The sequence below is a fragment of the Prionailurus viverrinus genome, chromosome E2 (genome assembly GCF_022837055.1).
Source record: "Prionailurus viverrinus isolate Anna chromosome E2, UM_Priviv_1.0, whole genome shotgun sequence".
Taxonomy (NCBI): Eukaryota; Metazoa; Chordata; class Mammalia; order Carnivora; family Felidae; genus Prionailurus; species Prionailurus viverrinus.
The window spans coordinates 29,723,844-29,742,762 of NC_062575.1; the positions used below are offsets into that span (position 1 = coordinate 29,723,844).

Below are 18,919 nucleotides of genomic sequence, written 5' to 3' on the forward strand. Positions count from 1 at the left end.
ACTATTTCATGGAATGATGCATCAAAATTTACTTTAGTATCCCTGTCCCATTGGATATTTAGTCTGGCTGCTTATATTTCGATGCAAGAAAAATATATTATGCTCAGCCTTTAAAGTCAGACTTTAACCAAGTCTCTCATAATTTTCTTAGGATTGGTTACTAGAAGTGAAGTTCCCAAGTGGGGCCGTTAGACCATTTTAAAGTTCTTGATACATGCTGTGAAATTGCCTTCCAGTGCATGCCTGGGATTTCTTAATTCTCTCACTTGCAAAACTCAGATTAAAAAATAAAGACAATGCTGCCAATTTCACAAGCTCTTCCTTAAAAAAAAGGGGGGGGCATCCCCATGCTTTAATGGCAAACTTAGATTACAAAGTCTGTCCTTTCTGCTTCTCCTATTCTTCTTCTGCTATTGTCCTATTATCCTAATCTGTGCCCTACCTTCCTTTGAAAACATGTGTTGTGCTTGTAGGAATTTTATACCTCCTCTTGGTTTTAGGCAGAAAGTTAAAAGAGAGAGAGAGAGAGAGAGAGAGAGAGAGGGAGGGAGAGAATTCTCTTTTGTGCCGCATGCTGGCTGCCCCAAAGGAGTTCTCTCATTCACAGAAGGTCTTCCCTCTGTGGCAAAGAGCTCCTTTCTAAAACTCCCAAGTGGTGGAGGGACGTTACAGCCCCTTCCCTCAGTGAGTTCTGCTTGACCTTGAAGCTGCTGTTTAACATGTGGATTTAAAAACCACAGAAGGGTTGCTTCTTCCAGACAGCACCTCTGGCTAAATCAAGGGTGCACTGTTGGGGGGTCGGGGAGGCATTCCAATAAATTATTCTACCTTCTCATGTGGGGATGGCATATAACATTAAATCATTTGGGGACAAATATTTAATGATACAGAGAAATGATTTTAGTATATTACAAAATGACATATACACTATCATCCCATTTGTATATGCATAGAAAGATATATGCTAAAATATTAACAGAGGTGTCTTCAAGTGGTGCTAGGATTATAAGTGATCTTTTTGGTCATTTGCCTTTTTTCTGCACTTTCCAAGTTTGTTACGGCACCCAAAGGGGAAAAAAGCTGTATCATTTCTCCTCCAGCCAGACTAGGGACCCAACCCTTCCCCATCAGTCATTCTGCCGTGGGCATTGGGGTCCATGCAAAGTGCCAGTTCCATGAACCACCCTAGACTGGTGGCCCCCAGCTTAGCCCTGAAGGGGCAGGCAGAGTGGACAGCTCTGGATAAAGCTATCTGAGGGAAAATCGACACCTTCTGGGGGCTTGGAGGGGGGGTGCTGAGAGTGGGGGTTGGGAAAGCAGGAGAAAGGCACCGTTGTCCTCCCTCAGAGCCCTCTTTCACTCTTCTGTCACCACCCCAGGCCCAGCAGGAAGCAAGATATGAGGTGACGAGGTGATGGAGCAATAGAAAATGCTGAGTTTTCGGCTTCCCCAGATACAAGAGACAGATTATGCCCTTCCCCCATGTTTGTATAAATATCTGAGCTGTCAAGCCAGCAACTAGGATTTGCTTCCCTCTTCCCTAGGAATTAGCTGACAAGCACACTGGAAACTCTCCAAACTGGGTAGAATAAAAGGCACCTGTTGGGCTGCAGACAGTCTCCAAAGGAATCAAAACGAGCCCGTTTTTCAATGAAATACAGTAGCGTAAACAGTGTGTATGGAGATGTTCTTGCGTGTGAACCCATCAGTAGGCAACAGGATCTGTGTGTAATTGGCCCAAGGCCCCTATAAGGATACTATTTTAAATGGATTTACTCAGAATTTCAACATTTCATTCATTCAATCTTCATTCATCGACTCATTCAACAAATATCTGACGTAAAGCCAGTTGATCACCGGTTTATCACCAGTTTATCACCGCCAATATCACCTCCTCCAACTGTGCATCTTTAAGCAAATCGCAGAGCTTTCCCAAAGCTTTGTTTCTGTGTTGCGCTGGTAACCAAGGGTTTTCTGTAGGGCCGCACAATGTCTAGTACACAGTTGGCTCTCACGATGGGCAGCTATTCATGTTGCTGCTGTTGTGTACCTAGGACCCAGGTGTGCCACCCATTCCCGGAGCGTTCAGGGCCCCCTTGGTGTGCATCTGGGGAAATGAACTGTGCATGAATCCATGTCTTTACAGATGCCGGAGCCCCCACGTACATGTACGAGTTCCAGTATCACCCAAGCTTCTCATCAGACATGAAACCCAAGACGTTGATAGGGGACCATGGCGATGAGCTGTTCTCAGTCTTCGGGGCACCATTTTTAAAAGGTGATGGCCCTTCGGTGATGACAAATTTGGAGTTAGAAGATCTGGGTTTAAGTCTCAGTTTGGTGGCCGTGGGTCAAGTTCCCCCTTCTCTCTTGACCTTACTTACCCAAATACATCGGAGCAGGGCTGAACTATGAAAATTTCCAACCTTTCTCCTACCCTGACACATCTGGTGGAGAAGGTATATCCAAGTGCCCCCGTTCATACTCTAAGAATTCAGGCCTGGGTATCAATAAGCCACATGGCAGGTCACCTGCTCAAGCGCTAGAGGGCCCTGCTCTAGCCCTCACCATGCAGGGCCCTGCTCAAGCGCTAGAATGTCACCACTCACTTCCCACTGTGAGTGAGGGTAAGGTTAGAATTGGCGTTGACCTTGAATCGGGGCTAATGTGCACGTGTGTGTCTGTCTGTCCAACCATCTACCCACCTAAAATTCCTAACTTTCTCAACTTAATATATTTAATAATATATATAATACTTTATTATTTTTTAATGTTTATTTTTCAGAGAGAGAGAGAGCGCAAGTGAGTGAGGGAGGGGCAGACAGAGAGGGAGACACAGAATTCGAAGCAGGCTCCAGGCTCTGAGCTGTCAGCACAGACAAGCTGAGAGATCATGACCCGAGCCACAGTTGGACGCTTAACCGACTGAGCTCCCCAGGCACCTAGATAATATAATACTTTAAAGAAGACCTTTCACAAATATCTCCAATGCCTTCACTATCACCAGTTACAGATGACTTGTGTGTGACCCACCTCAGGCTGTTTGTGGCCGACACAGCAGTGCCTCTGGGCATTTCCTGCTTGGCTGACTCGTTAGGGCCACTGCACATCAATGATATTTCAGGTTTTATGAGAACATGGGTGGGTGAAAGAGAGCGAGCAAAGGCCCAGACGGGAGCAATCCCAAGGTGGGGTCTCTGTAGTGAACATTCTGGGTGTAACCCTGGAGACCTTGATAGGTGCGGAGAGGCGTGGCTGTCTAGGCACTGAGGAGACTGCAGCCACCCCCGAGTCCCTCATCAGCAACGCCCAAGCTTAGAGTGCACCCAAATTACCCAGATCTTCTTGACATGCAGATTTTGACACAGTCGGTCTGGACCAAGGGCTCAAATTCTGAGTTTCTAACAAGCTGTCCCGTGCTGCTGGCCATAAACCACACTTTGAGTAGCAAAGGCTTTTTTCTTCTTCTTCCCCACAGGAGGTGCTTCAGAAGAGGAGACCAGACTCAGCAAGATGATGATGAAATTTTGGGCCAATTTTGCTCGGAGTGGGTGAGGCTGGTGACAGAGATGGAGCAGGGTTGGGACAGGCGGGGGTGTTTACTGGGAAAGGTAGTTCCCAGCCCTGTAACCCTGACAAGGAGCCGTGAGAATTCTCTAAAAGTGGACAGGCTGCCTAGGATTCGGTGAGCTCCCTGCCTCTGGAGGTGAAGGAGCCTCCTGGGGGAAATGAAACCAAGAAGTCCTGCAAATCTCAAAGTGCTGTTGGGTCCCCACAGTCACTTTGGGCAATTCTCATTTGATTCTGTTCCTAGGAACCCCAATGGGGAAGGACTGCCCTCTTGGCCAGCATATGACCAGAAGGAAGGGTATCTGCAGATTGGAGCCACCACTCAGCCGGCCCAGAAGCTGAAAGACAAGGAAGTGGCTTTCTGGACCGAGCTCCTGGCCCAGGGGGCAGCAAAAAAGCCACCCCACAAAGAGCACGTTGAGCTGTGAATGGGTGGCCTGGCTGGCCATGGGCCCTGGGGGAGCCCAGACTGGGGTAGTCTATAGAAGGTGTTTATGAGCCAAAGAAGGATCTTATTGGAGGAGGCTGGGAATATGTCTGGTGGGGGAGGGCAGAGGCCGGGGAAGAGGAATTGTGGCCAATTTAGGGAATAAATGTTCTCTCGGAGACCACGTCAGTGTCTGTGTCTTGGGCTCAGGGAGAGAAGATGAATAGGATGGGCATGATTGTCTGGAAGGTGCCTCCGGTGGGGATGGCTTGGCCCCAGGAGCTGCCAAGGATAATTGTGCATCCGCCCCATGTCTCTGGGCCCTCAACAACTTCCAGCAACAGGATGTGGGGTGGCCAGAATGTAATGTCTCTCTTGTCCATGTGGAGCTACCAGTCTACATATGTACCTGCAGTGGTGGAGAAAGGAGGTGTCGTGGTGACCCTGTGGCACCGTCATGTGGCCCTTACTGACCCTTCCAGAGATCCGCAGTTTTTCTCCAATGTACACAGCATCCTCCCGGGCCCTTCCTTGAGGTCATCTCATCCAGCAACTTGTCTGAACCCCTCCTATAGCCTGGATCACTTCAGGATTTATCGTTAGCATATCTGTGCTGGCTGCCCGTTAGAATCACCTGAACAACTTTTTAAAAAATGCCGTTGCCCAGGCCCCATTCTGATTCTAATTCCTTTGGCCGGGGGAGGGTCCTGGACAGCAGGATTTTTTTTTTAACTCCCTATGTTTAGCTGGTGTGCGGCTAGAGTTGAGAACCACTGACCTGGTCCATGAGTTCTTCAAGGCAGGACTCTTTGTACGAGTTTCGATGTCTCCTGGGCCCTGCACAGTGTGTGTGCTGAATATGTGCATGCATGGATGGTTGAATGCATAAGCCAGCAAATAAAGGAGAGTTCCCAGGTTCTTGAAGATTGCAAAATAAATAAATAAATAAATTATATATATATATATATAGAGAGAGAGAGAGAGAGAGAGATGGTGGTCAGATGGAACTTTACAAGGTGAAGGTGGGCATCAGCCTTCAGGTATCCGATGATTATACCTTTGAATCCTATAATAATAACAGTAACTAGAAGTTATTGGATATTTATTATGTGCCTTCATAATAAAGTACTTTTTATATTAATTCAGATAATCTTCACAGACACCCTTTGAGGTGAATGCTTGCTATCAACCCCATGGAAGTTAACACAAGGCCCCAGAAAACTCAACTAGTAAGCGACAGACAAGACCACGTACATAATTTGCTGTGCAATTTTATTAACAATAAAAATAACTATTTAAAAATTATTAAGAATTTCAAGATGGCGACTGCAGAGTTTTTAAAGCCACCGTGAGCCTAGAGTCCTGAGTGAACGCACGGGTCTCGCACCTATGAAGCCCATCCTGGTGACGCAGCTGGAATGTGGCCCTTAGCAGTCTGGCTCTAGAGCTGGAGCCTGTAAGTGCGAAGCAATCCTTCCTTTGTAAGCAGGACACTTCAAAACTCCTATTCTGGGCTTGTCCTGACCTCTCCAGTTCATCGGATTCTGCCAAAGGCACCCATGTGACTGGCGGTTCTTTGCTGCCCTCTAGTGGGCAGTGTCCAGATAGCCGCACTTGCTTCCGGGTGGGATCCAGGACTGTAAAGGGGCTGAGACTCCCAACTCTGTCCCCACCGCGGTGACTACGCCTGAGCTGACACGGTCAGGGGCAGCATTCAGATTGGTCTCTTGGCGCCTCCAGAGTCCTAACCACGCAGGGGCAGCTTGGGTAGGAGCTCCTCAAGTCTTATTCCTACTTCAAACTGAGATGAAATGTTTCCTGGCCCTGGTGGTCTCCCCAGCCTCCAACAGAACGAATCCAGTTCCAGGCACCTCAGAAGTGCTCGGAAAACTCCGCTCGCACAGCACTTCTCTGCAAAGCGTCTGTCCTTTGCCTCTCATCCGGGCTGATGAAAGTCCTAACTAGCCTCCCTGCCATTTTTTCTCTGTGCTATAGCGCCAGGGTGATCCATCTGAACGGCCACCCTGGTTTTCCCTTGCTATGCACATCCTTTGCCGTCTGATTTTGCAGCTCCACTCATAAAGAGCCTGGGTTGGCCTCTTCACTGGCTTTGACAATAAAATATGGCAGAAGTGATGCTGTGCCTCAAGAGGTCTTGCACGTGTTCACACACTGTCTCGAACCCGCATGACTGCCGTGTGAACGAGCCCAGGCCAGCCTGCCAGGAATGAGGCAGCACACAGAGGGGAGTCATCCCAGGAAAGGCTATCCAAGACCAGTCGGCCTCCAGCCGACCCACAGCTTCAGACGCTTGGGTGAGCCCAGTCAGGATCAGCTGAGGCCGGCCAGATCTGCGGACCTTCCTGGGTGGTCCACAGACCCCTCGGCCGAATACACGGCTGTTGTTTTAAGCTTTGGGCCGGTTTGTTCCACAGCAGTCACTTCCTGATACACTATGTGACACCCAAGTATGGACATCCGCCCCACTCCTATCGAAAACTTTTTAATGACTCCTCATTGCCCTCTGGAAAAAAGTTCCATCTCCCTATTGCAAGTTGGGAAGGCCCTCATCTTCCAGATCTTACTTGCCTCTGCAGCCCTTCTATTTGGAAATTTCCACTGCAGATTTCTTCAGATCCTTGTGTCCCCTGTAGTCCTGCGTGCATCTGTGCTGTCACTTTTGCTATTCTCATGACCTGGAATTTTCCTCCTGACTCAGCTCAAGTATCACCTGTTGCAGGGCACTCTATGATCTCCCCGGGTGGGGCTCTGTGCATGATTTCTCTGCCAGGTTTTGAGATGGCCTTGTCCCCCTCATCTCTGTAAACCCCACCATCTACTGAGGGCCCACCATGTGCCGGATACTCGTCTCGACACTGGAGAGATAGATATCGGTGGTTGCTGTCTTCTGTCCCCAAAGTTGCTGGCCCCCTGAAAATTCATTTCAACAAATTGTGGTAAGTTTGGTGAGAGGGGTGGGTTAGGAAAGGCTTTCTAGGGGCGATACCATGAGGGACAGGTAAGAGTTGGCCAGTTTCAGAGAGATGGGGAAAGGCCCCGGGATGAGGCCCAGGGGGACAGGGTGTCCTTGGGTACACATCTGCAGCTAGTGTAGGGTGACCAGAACAGAGAGGGGGAATGAAATGAGGATAGTCTGGGTTTACTTTGAAGGCACTGGGGAGATGCCAGCAGGCTACAAATAAGCACGCAGTAGGTGCTTAATATACGTTTCCTGATCAGCACCCCATCTGCCTCCTCTATCAGACTGAGAGTTTCTCAATGACAGGGTTATTCCTTCTTTCTATAGTCCAGTTCCTCCCTGGTATGCACTAGGACCAGGTAGGGTTTTCATCAGTGAATAAATGAATGAAAGAGTAAATCCACCCGAGAGACAACAATACAAAACCAAATGGATCTTTTCATCCAGACAAAAACTACTCTCTGCTCCCCTGGTTCAGGGAAGTGTGGAAGGTTCGGATGGGCTCTGAGGGGGGTCTAGAGAACAAAGACCCCCATCCTCCTGGCTTCTCTCAGCCTCTGCTCTGCAGGAGGAATGTGCATTGGTGCCATCTGGCGGCCACAGCACCCATATTCTATTTTAATCCGCTTCCTCTGTTGCTAAGGTGCGGTCAGGCCAGAGAAGGTAAGCGGGAACCTGGGATGAGTGGAAACCTTGGGTCAGCAGACACACATCCCCACCTGCTCAGCCAGCCCCAGGTCTGCCTGTCCTCGCCCTGCAAGACCTGAGCCCAGAGTCCAAGAAAGTAATTGATTTCAGCCCATGGGACAGAGAAGCCCTTATCTACAGCCACTCAGACCCTGGTGCTTTCCACAAGGGCCCCCACAGTTCTCAGCAGATGATGGATTCCAGGGGTGAAGAAGCCACGGGAAAGGAGGCAATGACCAGTGTTTTCCCAATATCCTTCGTGTCTTCTTCCTGAGAGAACCCTGATTTTGTCCAAATCAGCAATGTACCCAGTTACAAATTCCAGAACCCTGATAGCTAGAAATTGCCGTGATGCATGGATCTGGCCCATGAGATACAGGCAGACATCCAGGTAGGGTTCTAGGAGACCCACCCTTCTGAGTAAAGAGTCACAGACACAGCTGGCCTCTGCCTTTTGCCCCTTCTCTTTATTTCCCCTCCTCCTGCCTGAAAGGTGGGCAAGATGTCTGCAGGTGAATTTGCCTGCCCCCCTCCCCCGCCACCCATGAGCATGAGAACCACATGCTATGGATGTGGATGGTGAAACGGAAAGCTACAAATAGTCCACATCCTTGACGACTTTTCTTAAGTGTCTCCACAGTCATCCCAGGCTCACTAAAGTTCTTCTCTGAGAGCAGACACTTCTCTTCTTCCTCCTGAAGAACATGTCTCTCCCTGAACCATTGCCTGTCACAAGAGCATGAGAAAAATCTCATTTGTTAAGGGACCATACGTAGATTCCTGTTATATTGTCATCCTAACATATAGAGGATAAGGATAGGGAACCCAACTGGAACCTGTATCCGACATAAAGAACCAGACAGCATGGGATTAGGGTGTGTTCAGAGAAAGCATAGGTATTTTCTCCGGGAGCCAGGAAATGTCTGTTCAAGATGAACTCTCTTACTGTAGTGACCTTGGGCAAGTCTTTTGCTTCCTAGCACATTGGAGGCACTTAAATGCATACATATTTAAATATGTTTGTGTGTATATATACATATATAATGTGTGTATATAAATTACATATGTGTGTACAGATTACAGATTGTAATGAAGAGGGTGTTGGAACTAGTTGAGGACCATGCCCCTACCGGCTGAATCATGTTATGCCTGTATGGCCAGGACCCAGAGACAATGGCATACCGGGGTGATTAAGAACACAAGACTCCCAGGGTGCCTGAGTGGCTCAGTCAGGTAAGCGTCTGACTTCAGCTCAGGTCATGATCTCACGGTTCATGGGTTTGAGCCCCACATCGGGCTCTGTGCTGACAGCTCAGAGCCTGGAGCCTACTTAGGATTCTGTGTCTCCCTCTGTCTCTGTCCCCACCCCTCCTTGTGCTCTGTCCCTCAAAATAAATAAACATTAAAAAAAATTAAAAAAAACAAACACAAGACTCCCTGGGTTCAAACCCCAGTTTCACCAACTGGTAAGTTATTTCATCTGTTTGTGTCTCAGTTTTCCCCATTTGTAAATGGAGATAATCATGCTACCTCCTGGCCTCATCAGGAGAATTCAATGAGATGAAATTTGCAAAGCACCTGGAACAGTAACTGGCACTGGATAAGCCAATGTTTGGCTAATTAAATGTCAACTCAGTGCATTGGCCTTGTCCAAGGTGCTGATGTTCCTAAGGTCACAGCACCTCAGGGGATCCATGGCTGTGATCCATTCTCTCTTTAACAAACCCAGGGACTCCTTGTGCCCTGTTTCCCTTCTAATTCCATAACTTCATTGGGGCCGCTCTAAATGTAACTAATTAACAATTCTAATCTTCGCCGTGATGCTCCCTGATCTGACTCTGCGGCTCATTTGAAATGTCGGAGTTGCCTTGCCCTTCCTTACCTGTGAGCATGCCTCAGATACCACCCACCACCCACTCTTCTCTCCTGATAGGGTGTCATTACTGTCATGTGACTGCAGATGGCGGATCAGGGCTTAATGGCAACTACCGGGGAGCCTGGGGGGCTGTGACGCAAGAAAAGAAGTTTAGCACAGACCTGGGAATATGCTCGGGTGGACAGCAGGTAGGTGCCCCAATGTTGGGCTGACCATGGCCTTCAAGTCTGCACCAGGCTTCCTGTGGCCAGGGGCTGGGCGTGTTTCAGGCCTCTCCTCTTCTGATTCTGAGTCTGCCTATTCTCAGCTGGTACTCTGGACTGGGGCCCGAAGCTGCAGGGTGTGTGGGGTCATTCTTGGCTACAGAAACGATCCATTTGTGGCCCCTGGGTATGTCCAGGCAATGGACTTTGCTTGGGCCTTCTCAGGGGACAGAGATGGTCTTCCTTGATTTCCTGCAGCCCACCCCCTTACCTCCATGCCCTGCTGGTCTGGCCCAGCTCAGCCCCTCCCAGGCCTGAGGCCCACAGAGCCAGGAGCTGAGAAGCAGGACGCCAGAAGTCACTTAGTTGCCAGCTCTTCCAGGAGTCTCTGATCACCACACCTCTGTCTGCTCCTCCTCTGGGCTGGAGTTGAGGTCAAGGCTGCCCGAGCTGATGCCCGGCTAGGGGAGCCTCTCCCGTGCCATCAGTCTAATGGAGGCTGACAGCAGAGGGCTTGTGGGGCAGGCGGGTCCTGCAGAAGGCTGGCTGTTGGACTCTGGCATTTCCTGAAGCTTGAACTTCCTGCCCGGGGGGGTCACATGCACTGGGGCCCAGGGAGAAAGACTTGGGTTTGGCTACCCAGACCCAGTTCAAACCTCAGAGGCAGCATCTGAAGGAGGGGACAAAGGAACAGAGACCCTGTTTTGGCTGCAGGAAAACCCAACAGTAACTGGGCTGCCTTTGAAATGGGCAGAGGTGGGGGAGGGGGAGGAGATAGACGCTCATCATGGAGCTGATCTGCCCTGAACACAAGCTATGGAGCAGACACTATCCTGAACATAATACTAACGTCTAGTCCTCCCCACGGTCCCACCAAGTGGCCACTCAGGCAGAAATCACAAACCGAAGAAGAGGCTAAGGAGACTCACTCTAGTTTTTGCCCTATTGAGTGATGGGACCAGGGTTTGGATTCAGCCACTGCGGCTCCCGGGATGTCACTCCTAAGTGCACAGTGTCTTGTCTGATCCTCCCGGCATAGCTCTCTTATGCACACTTATTCTCGCCCTTCAGGTACAAGAAAGCCTCACATATCTTATTTAACTTTCTCCAGGATTCCACGGCAGGAAGTAGTAGAGATGGGATTCAAACCCAGGTCCAGTTTGCTAAGGAAACCTTTTGTTCTTTCCACCAGACCCAAGCAGACTATAAACTGCAGGCCAAATCCAGCCCCCCAAATGTTTCATCAATAAAGCTACTTTTATGCTATAATAGCAGTTCAATAGTTGTGACAGAGACTTTTGCAGAAAATGTTTGCTGAACCCTGCACTAAATCTGTAGGGTGAATGAAAGGCAGCAGCAAACACCTCTGTTTATTAGTGTCTGCCTAGAAAGGTAGTCATTCACATCTTAGTGTGAATTAGTCCATAGGCCCTGTGACAGCTTCTGGAGATATCTCATAGAGTCAAAAACAGAAAGGACTTCAAAGTATCACCTAACCCAACCCTTTCTCTCTATTGATGGGGAAACCAGTGCTTAATGTTGATTTTTCTAACGTGACTCGGTTCTAACATCAGAGTAGCTGGTCCCAAGTGGGCTCTGAAACTTTTCCATAGCCTTGACTCCTAACAATACTGACCCATCCAGACATACCTTGACTACCCTACTAGAGGCTGTGTGACAAAAAATCCTCTTCAGTCCCCTGCAACGTATCCTCAACCTGAATTTCAAGTCCTCATAGCCCCACTGTGTTTTCCCACAGCTCAAGGCACCTGTTGGAACTGATCCCTCCCCCACCTCAATTTCAGAGGACACCCCATAATGCAGAGAGCAAACACTCACCCTACAGTGGCTGTGTGTCCTTGGGTGGGTCACTTCTCAACCCGAGCCCTCAGTTTCCTCATCTGTCCAGTGGGTACATTGTTCTTTTTGCCCCTTACCTCACCTCACAGGGTCATTGTCAGGAAAACAAATGACATGTTGGATGGTGGGATGGATTATGTCATGTTCACTTGGTTGGGGGTGGTGACCAGAGACCAACGCCGTGTATCATCAGAAGAGGGAGGCCCCCAAAGCTTATATGCACATATACCCATGAGTCTCAAACATCCGAGACTCTGAAGGACACGTGCATTCTGTCTCCCAGAGGAGTAGACACAAACTCATCAAAGACAAAATTTGCATTTCATTTCAAAAGGTTCTGACATTTTTCAAGTCCTTCCATAAACAGTTTTAATAACTCCTGACCCATTATACAGATGGACAAATTGAGTCCCTGAGAGAGAGAGACGACACATATCAGTGCTTTTGGAAAGAGATAAAAATGAAGCTACGTCCCTCCAAAAGGCTGTGATTAAATTGGGGAAAATTTAAAAGACTAGCAGTTGCCCAAAGTGAGGCTCACCAGTGAGTCTTCTCCTACCACATTTGTCAGCCTAGGGCACAGGGTGGCAGCCAGGGTCGCCAGGTGCCCCACCGTCCCCAGAAGAGCTGCCCTTTCAGCTTCTGACCCAACCTCCCTCCGCTCCACCCGCAGGGCTGCAGACACTCGTTAAATGTCAGCATGCACAAAGGGAAGGCTGGAAGCATGCCTGCCTTTTGTTTGATTCACCATAATAAACCCCAACTCTGATTTCGGAGTCAAAACCAAATGGTCAGAATCATAAAACCCTCCGTGGGATGTCCGCCCAGCTGCAATTCAACAGGGCAAACCAGTCCTCACCTCAAGACCCTTGGTATGTGTGTTTACCTGTCCTACCGCTGCTGCGTGAGGTTGGGCTCCTGATTCTCCTAAAAGAAGCTCCACGGAGGGGCCTTTAGAGTTTGTGCACCCTCTCTCCCCCGCCCCTATGTGACACCGAGTCCCCTCCATAACCTACCCAAGAGACATTGCCTGCTTGCATGTCTCCAGTGATGGGGAGCTCACCACTTCCAGCAACAGCCCATTCTCCGTTCTGGTCTAATCTTCTTGTAAGTTGTTTACCACCCATCCCTGACTGCCTTTTACATATTTCAAGACATAGACTGGATTTTTTTTTTTGTCAATACCTCATTTATATTGATGTCACTGTGTCTGCTTGTTGACTTGCATTGAAAATCATAATGTGAGCTCACACCTTCCCCGATAATGACAGTACTTAGCAATAAGGACCTACGCGTTAATGTATCCTTCTCCCCAGGAAAGTGTAGTAATAGATTGTGCATTGAATTCAATTGAATTCAGCCCTAGAAATGGAATGCAAAACTAGGTAACTCTGTGTCACTTGGACACAGAGTTATTCATTAAAAATACGTCTTCAGAAATAAAACCAATGGAGGCTCCTGGGTGGCTCATTTGGTTAAGTGTTCAACTTTGGCTCAGGCCATGATCTCATGGTTCATGAGTTCGAGCGCCTCATTGGGCTTCCTGCTGTCAGCCTGTCAGCACAGAGCCCGCTTTGGATCTCCTGTCCCCCACTCTCTCTGCCCCCCCCACTCTCATGTGCTCTATCTCTCTCTCCAAAATAAATAAACATTAAAAATAAAATAAAAACAATGTAACTACGTTAGTGGCTTGAATTTCAATCAATCAAAAAAAAATAAACATACGTGTCAATCTCAGAGCTGGGATTACATATTTAACCCCCTCCAGTCTCCTGTTCCATGGGTTATAAAAAAGAGTTATTTGGGTGAAAAGTGGACCACTCAGACCAGAAGCTCTTCCTTACTAGCTGGAGGCTGATCACAGACACTCCCATCTGCCTTACATAATTCAAAGCATTTTACCTTTGTGACCGAGAGAACCCACCAGTAGACACACGGCACAGGAAATCTCCTTTATTATTCTGTACACTGATTTTTCCATGAAGAGAACAGCTTTTAAATCCACACCAGACACAGACACCTGCATGACATGGGAACAGTCCGTGACACAGAGAGGGCACCACTGGGACAATCCTTATTTACACAGAAGTGGAGAAACAGAGGGCTGAGGGCGGGTACCCCAAAAGCAACTTCACGTTCACCAGTGTTTCGGTGCTTTCTGACGTGGCGGCAATAAATATGCTGATATACCCACACAGCTGTGGATCCTGGGACTCACCGGGGCCTCACATGTTACCCTCAAGATCTTGAGCACAAATGGGTTGGATTTATTTATTTATTTTTAAATACCAAGTGTTTCTGGCACCAGTGGAAGAAATACTGGAGAAGGAGGAACTACTGAATGTCCAGAAAAATCAAAGTTCTGGAGGCCAGAAACCTGACATTTCTCTACTCAGTAGGTTATTGGCCACCAGATCATTCTGGAAAGACTCACACCCAGCGAGGTGCTTCCCTCATTGTGAATTTAGCACAAGTATGTTGTCGTGGAGACCGGAACATTTTTTAACTGGATGGGACCTTTGATGATCTGATCTGACCCTTGCTTTTACAGACAAAGAAGCTGAAGCCCAGAGAGATGAAGAGACCCCTCCCTAGGAACCCTGCTGGGCAGCGGTAGACCCAGATCCCTGCAGACTCTGAAAGCTGTGCTGTTTCTACACGCTTCCTCTCTGTTCTCCATCCCATGGCTTTCAAAGGAAGTAAACATACGAAATGAGCTCCGTGAGCTTCTTTGCTAGGAAATGACGTCTTTGGTAAGAGTGCTTCGGTCTCACATCACCAGGGCCGCCATATGGATCATACGGCCAGAGACAGCCTCCCCCCCCCACCCCACCGGGCAGGGGCGCCCTCTGAGAATTAAGGCAGCTTTGGGGACCTTTACTCAGCAGGATATTGGCAAGAGTTGGCTGCTCCCTTCTCCTTTGTCTCATCTGCATCTAGGATGACGATCCACTGACGGGTGGTCGCAAAATGACTAGACATCCAGTAGATGTGAAGGCGATGGTCTTAAACGGAGAGTTTACATTTCATGGAAAATAATAATTCTTTAAAAACCCGGTAAAATAGCAAAAGTGTCATATACAGTACACAGGAACACCCTTATCTCGGGTAACCTCTGCTATCAAAAAAAGGCCACAAAAAAGAAGTCAAACGTTACTCAGGATAAAGCACATACTCCTCCTCCGTTAAGTGTGGGTGGAAGGTGAGCCCAGAAGGCCTGCCAGCACCTCCATGAGAACTTCCAAGGGCTTCCTGGGGCCCCCATCCCCCCCCCCCCGGGGGGCCCGGGCTCGGGGCCAGGCCCCCCTCACCCCAAGCTCAGGAGCTGACTCCCGAAACAAGGCAGCACCATGGCGTTGGTTTGGTGTTGGGTCAGCTAGCACCGCATCTCTGATTCACCCTCGGGACAGATGCCTGGAGGCAGAAGGGCCACATGCAGATGGAAAGAGAAAATTGCAGGTTCGTGCCCCGCTCTTCCCCAGCGTGACTGAGTCCATCAAAAAGGGGACAGCTGTGAACAGATGACGCCCTCTCCCCTCTTCCCTTCTTCCAATACATTGCTCTTTTGCTAAGAAACACTCCCTGGCCACTTGACTGGGTTTTGTTTATTTTTTAACGACAGCCCTGGGTGGGGTAAACCATAGTGTGCTGGGGATTTCAAAGTGCTCTGGGCTAAGAGGCACAGGATCCGACTTGAGGGTCTGACTGGATCCCTTAGGAGCTGAGAAAACTTGAACAAGAGCAGCCGAAATACTGAGCCTTGGTGTTCCCACCTGGGAAATGGGACAGAAACCAGCCCTGCAATCCTTGCTGGGAAGATGGGCGGTGACGGGGATGAAGGGACTTTGTGTAAAACGACTAGAACACCTAGGGAGGAGTTACTCTTCACGGGAGGATTTGAAGTCGCTTCCGGGACCAGATCCTACCTGTGATGGGTCGCCCTTCCCTCATCTCCCTCGCCCCCACCTTATTGTTCAGCTCCGTTGGATGCCCTCAGGCCCCGCCTTCCACAGCAGTCCAAGACACCTGCCACTTGGGCTTAGCCTTTGAACTGGCCTTTTTACATAAAAATATCAGAAGTCTTCTGATTCTCCCACTTTTCTCCAAAGAATGACCCAAGGACACTGACTTAGTAGGGAAACCTCAGGACCTTCAGAGAGAAGACCACCTCCCTGCCCCACCACTCCCCCCGGCCCCCAACATAACCCTCTTCCACAAACTGCATGATTGATCGATCGGGCTCAGGGACACCCCAGTCTTATGCAAAGTACCTTCTGGATGTGAGTCTTCCTACACTCCCAGTATGAGCAGCCTATTTATTTATTTATTTATGGCCCAAGATTCCTCAATAGGGGCTTCCTCAGTCACAACAAGAACCTCTGAATCTAGATTTCCAAGGAAGGCATAAGAGACTCAAACCATAAACAGAAACCCCAAATAGATGCCACCAACTTCCCAAACTACAAATCTGTTCTCTGAATGAGCTGAAACGCACCACCACCACCACCACCAGAGGGCGCCACTTGCAAACGTGTATCAGAAGTCAACCTGCAAATTCTCTAAAACCATCATCATCCTGCTCCATCAGCTCAGAATATTTTCCCCTCGACTTGAATGACCAGGTTGCTACCTGCTTGGCTCCACCATGCCCTCAGATGCCAAGTTAAGACCATCAGGAGAGACAAAGGGAGTTTTCAGGGCCAACTCCCCACCACTCGAGAGCCCTGGTCCGTGCTGGGTGGGATTCCCAGGGAAGACCTTTGCAGGTGTCTGCGGACAACCGATAAACAAACAGCCTATCAGGATGCCCTTGGGCATCCACCTGTCCCTGTGAGGATGGCAGAGAATTCCGTAGTACAGACACACTTCTGGCCTCGCTGGGTTCCTGTCCCAAGTCCCCCAGAAAGATCTCAGAAGCCACAGATGGGTTTCTGGGCCCCATGTGCCCGACAGACCAAGCCCTGCATGTGGCCTCTATGAGCTCCTCTGGTACTTCTGCAAAACCTCCTCACTGCGGCTCATCTACATTTTGCCTCGTGACATCCATGGCTCTGGACCCTCTGACCACCAGAAGCTGGAAGAATGTTCCAGAACACGCACAAATCAGATTCAGCTTAGCCAGAGTGAAAACTAACCATGAAGGATTCTTCTCACAAGCCTCCAAAGCATCTATCCAGACTGATGACCGGAACAAACCAAGCCACGCTCCCTGATCAAGGTTCAGACACCAGAATGCTGACTGGGTGGCAAGAGAGAGAGAGGATCCCCTGCCCCAGACGCAGCCGGCCTTTTTGTTTGTGTTCGGTTTTATGGTATCTGGCCAAAAGCGACATCCTCTCTCTGATTTGGCGGGCGGGATTTCTCCTGTGGCCCCAAAGCACAGCAAAGGTAGTGGTGAATTCTGCCCGAGCCGTGGATGGAGCTCAGCTTGGGCCAGATCCCAGGGTGGGTGAGGCTTTCCCAAAGCAAAAGGGGCTCGATGGAAGTCACTTTTCCTGTTCCCTCCCCTCCTCCTCCCCCTCCAGACTTTCCAATCCAAGCTCAAAGCCTCCGGGCCAGATGAACAGAAGGTGAATAAAAACGAGGTCACTAAATCATTTGTAACTGGGGAAAGAGGGGTAGGGATGGAGAGAACATCTTTCGGGAGAGGAGTCCCAAGACTGTGTCCGGGGTGGCAGCAAAGCCTTGGACCTGGACGTCGGCACGGCAGGGTCCCTCCTTGGGGCTCAGATGGCCAGCCAGTGCTGCAGCTGCAGAGGAAGATGGCAGGGTCGTGATGCCAAGGCCAGAGGCGGGTGGGGACGAGAGGACCCGGGGCCCAGAAGGACAGCGGAAGCACGGGGAGGCAGAGAACACGGCCCCTCCCTCCAAAGACCCCGGAGAACGTGCAGGCTGACTCCCTAACCGTCACTTGGGCCCAGAAAGGGTGAGGAAGCCTCGCAAAGTGGCACAGCAAGTCTGAAGCAGGGGGCTCACCAGGACCCTCCCCCAGCCCCCAACCCCCAGGGTTTTAAAGTTAAAGGACTTAGGTCATCCTGTGGCTCATCCTGCGAGATAAGAGATCCCCAGCCTAGGGTGACAACTTACAGAGAGGAAATAAAGCTTCGGAAAGACTGGACGTGTGGTTTCCCAGGACCAAGGAGCAGAGGGGCAGCTGGAAGCTAGTAGAAGCAGGGGACAGGCCCCTCTCCGCCATTCCTGACACCACACCCCTGGGACGACAGCCCCACAGCTGCTCAGGGTTTTGTAGCATGTGGTATGTGCAGCCAGCATATGTGGGGGGCAGCTAGGGCCCCCCGCCCGGAACGGTCCGGCCTCCCGCCCAGAGCGGTCCGGCCTGCACCTACTTGGAACTGCCTGACATCCCTCTGGGCCACCAGGTGATGCTCGTTCTCCGGGGTGATGCCATAGGCCAGCCTCTGTGAGAAGACGGGGAGGGGGAGGAGGCCTCAGCCGGGCCCAGGGGCACCTCCCGGCAGCCCAGACACAGGCCACCTGCTATCTGGCCCTGACGTCCCACAAGGACAGCGTGTGAGGTCCACACAAGACACACTGTCCTTGTTTGTGGCCCGGGTTGGTTCACGCAGACTCATTGGTCTAGTCCGTGTTTATGGGGTCAACTACTGTGGTCAGACACGAGGTGAGGCCCTGCGGCTGCAGAGCTCAAGGAGACGCACACGGTCTGTGCTTTGGGGAACACACACGCACAGGGGCAATTTTGAAACCACAGCTGAAGTGCTGCAGAGGACAGGCTCGGAGCACAACGAGGGCCCAGAAGATGGAGTAGCGTTGCTGGGGATCAGGGCAGGCCCTCCCTGGGGTGCAGACACAGGGCGGGGACTCAGGAAGGCATCTGGATCAATGACTGATCCTGCAAGGTGGGATGCCCTCCCTGCTCCCACAGTGTGACAAATAAAAAGCACAAAGCGGATCGTGGTTCTCAGGCCCAGGATGCGCTGACCGAGCACAGACCCTCCCGGTGACCCGGAGGCTCCTGGATGTGGGATTTCAAGGACAGGAAACATGTCACAAGGAGCCGGGGGAGGGGACAGACAAGCCCGGCCTGGGACCCTCTTCCCCCAGCCCTTGTGTGGCTTGCTTCCTGATGCCCTCATTTGTCTGTCTGTCCCCCTCATTAGAATGTGAGCTCTGGGGAGTTTCATCTGGTGCCCAGCGGACTGCTGGGGCCTTGTAGACTCACACCAAATAGCTGGAAAGTCAGGGCATGAAGGGATGAAGGAATGAAACTTCATGTTTCGAAGTAAGGACATTAGGAAAAGACCGTCACCATTATTTATGAAAGAAAAGGCCTATCA

The 18,919-nt window shown here is 50.1% G+C and overlaps 2 protein-coding genes across 3 annotated transcripts in view; one reads left to right on the top strand and one right to left on the bottom strand.

The window, feature by feature from the left end:
• Positions 1-4,181, top strand: part of CES1 (carboxylesterase 1) — a 30,507-nt gene extending 26,326 nt beyond the window's left edge. For both annotated transcript variants that reach the window (XM_047837084.1, XM_047837085.1), the window contains exons 12-14: positions 2,147-2,278; positions 3,479-3,551; positions 3,815-4,181. In XM_047837084.1, the coding sequence (XP_047693040.1) occupies positions 2,147-2,278; positions 3,479-3,551; positions 3,815-3,998 (389 nt within the window). In that variant the 3' untranslated portion in view covers positions 3,999-4,181. The remainder of the gene's footprint in view (positions 1-2,146; positions 2,279-3,478; positions 3,552-3,814) is intronic.
• A 12,979-nt stretch (positions 4,182-17,160) lies between these two features.
• SLC6A2 (solute carrier family 6 member 2) overlaps positions 17,161-18,919 on the bottom strand; it is a 46,190-nt gene continuing 44,431 nt past the window's right edge. The window contains exons 13-14 of the mRNA XM_047836041.1: positions 17,951-18,022; positions 17,161-17,353 (exon numbers count right to left, since the gene is read on the bottom strand). Coding sequence (XP_047691997.1) covers positions 17,330-17,353; positions 17,951-18,022 — 96 coding nt within the window. The 3' untranslated portion in view covers positions 17,161-17,329. The remainder of the gene's footprint in view (positions 17,354-17,950; positions 18,023-18,919) is intronic.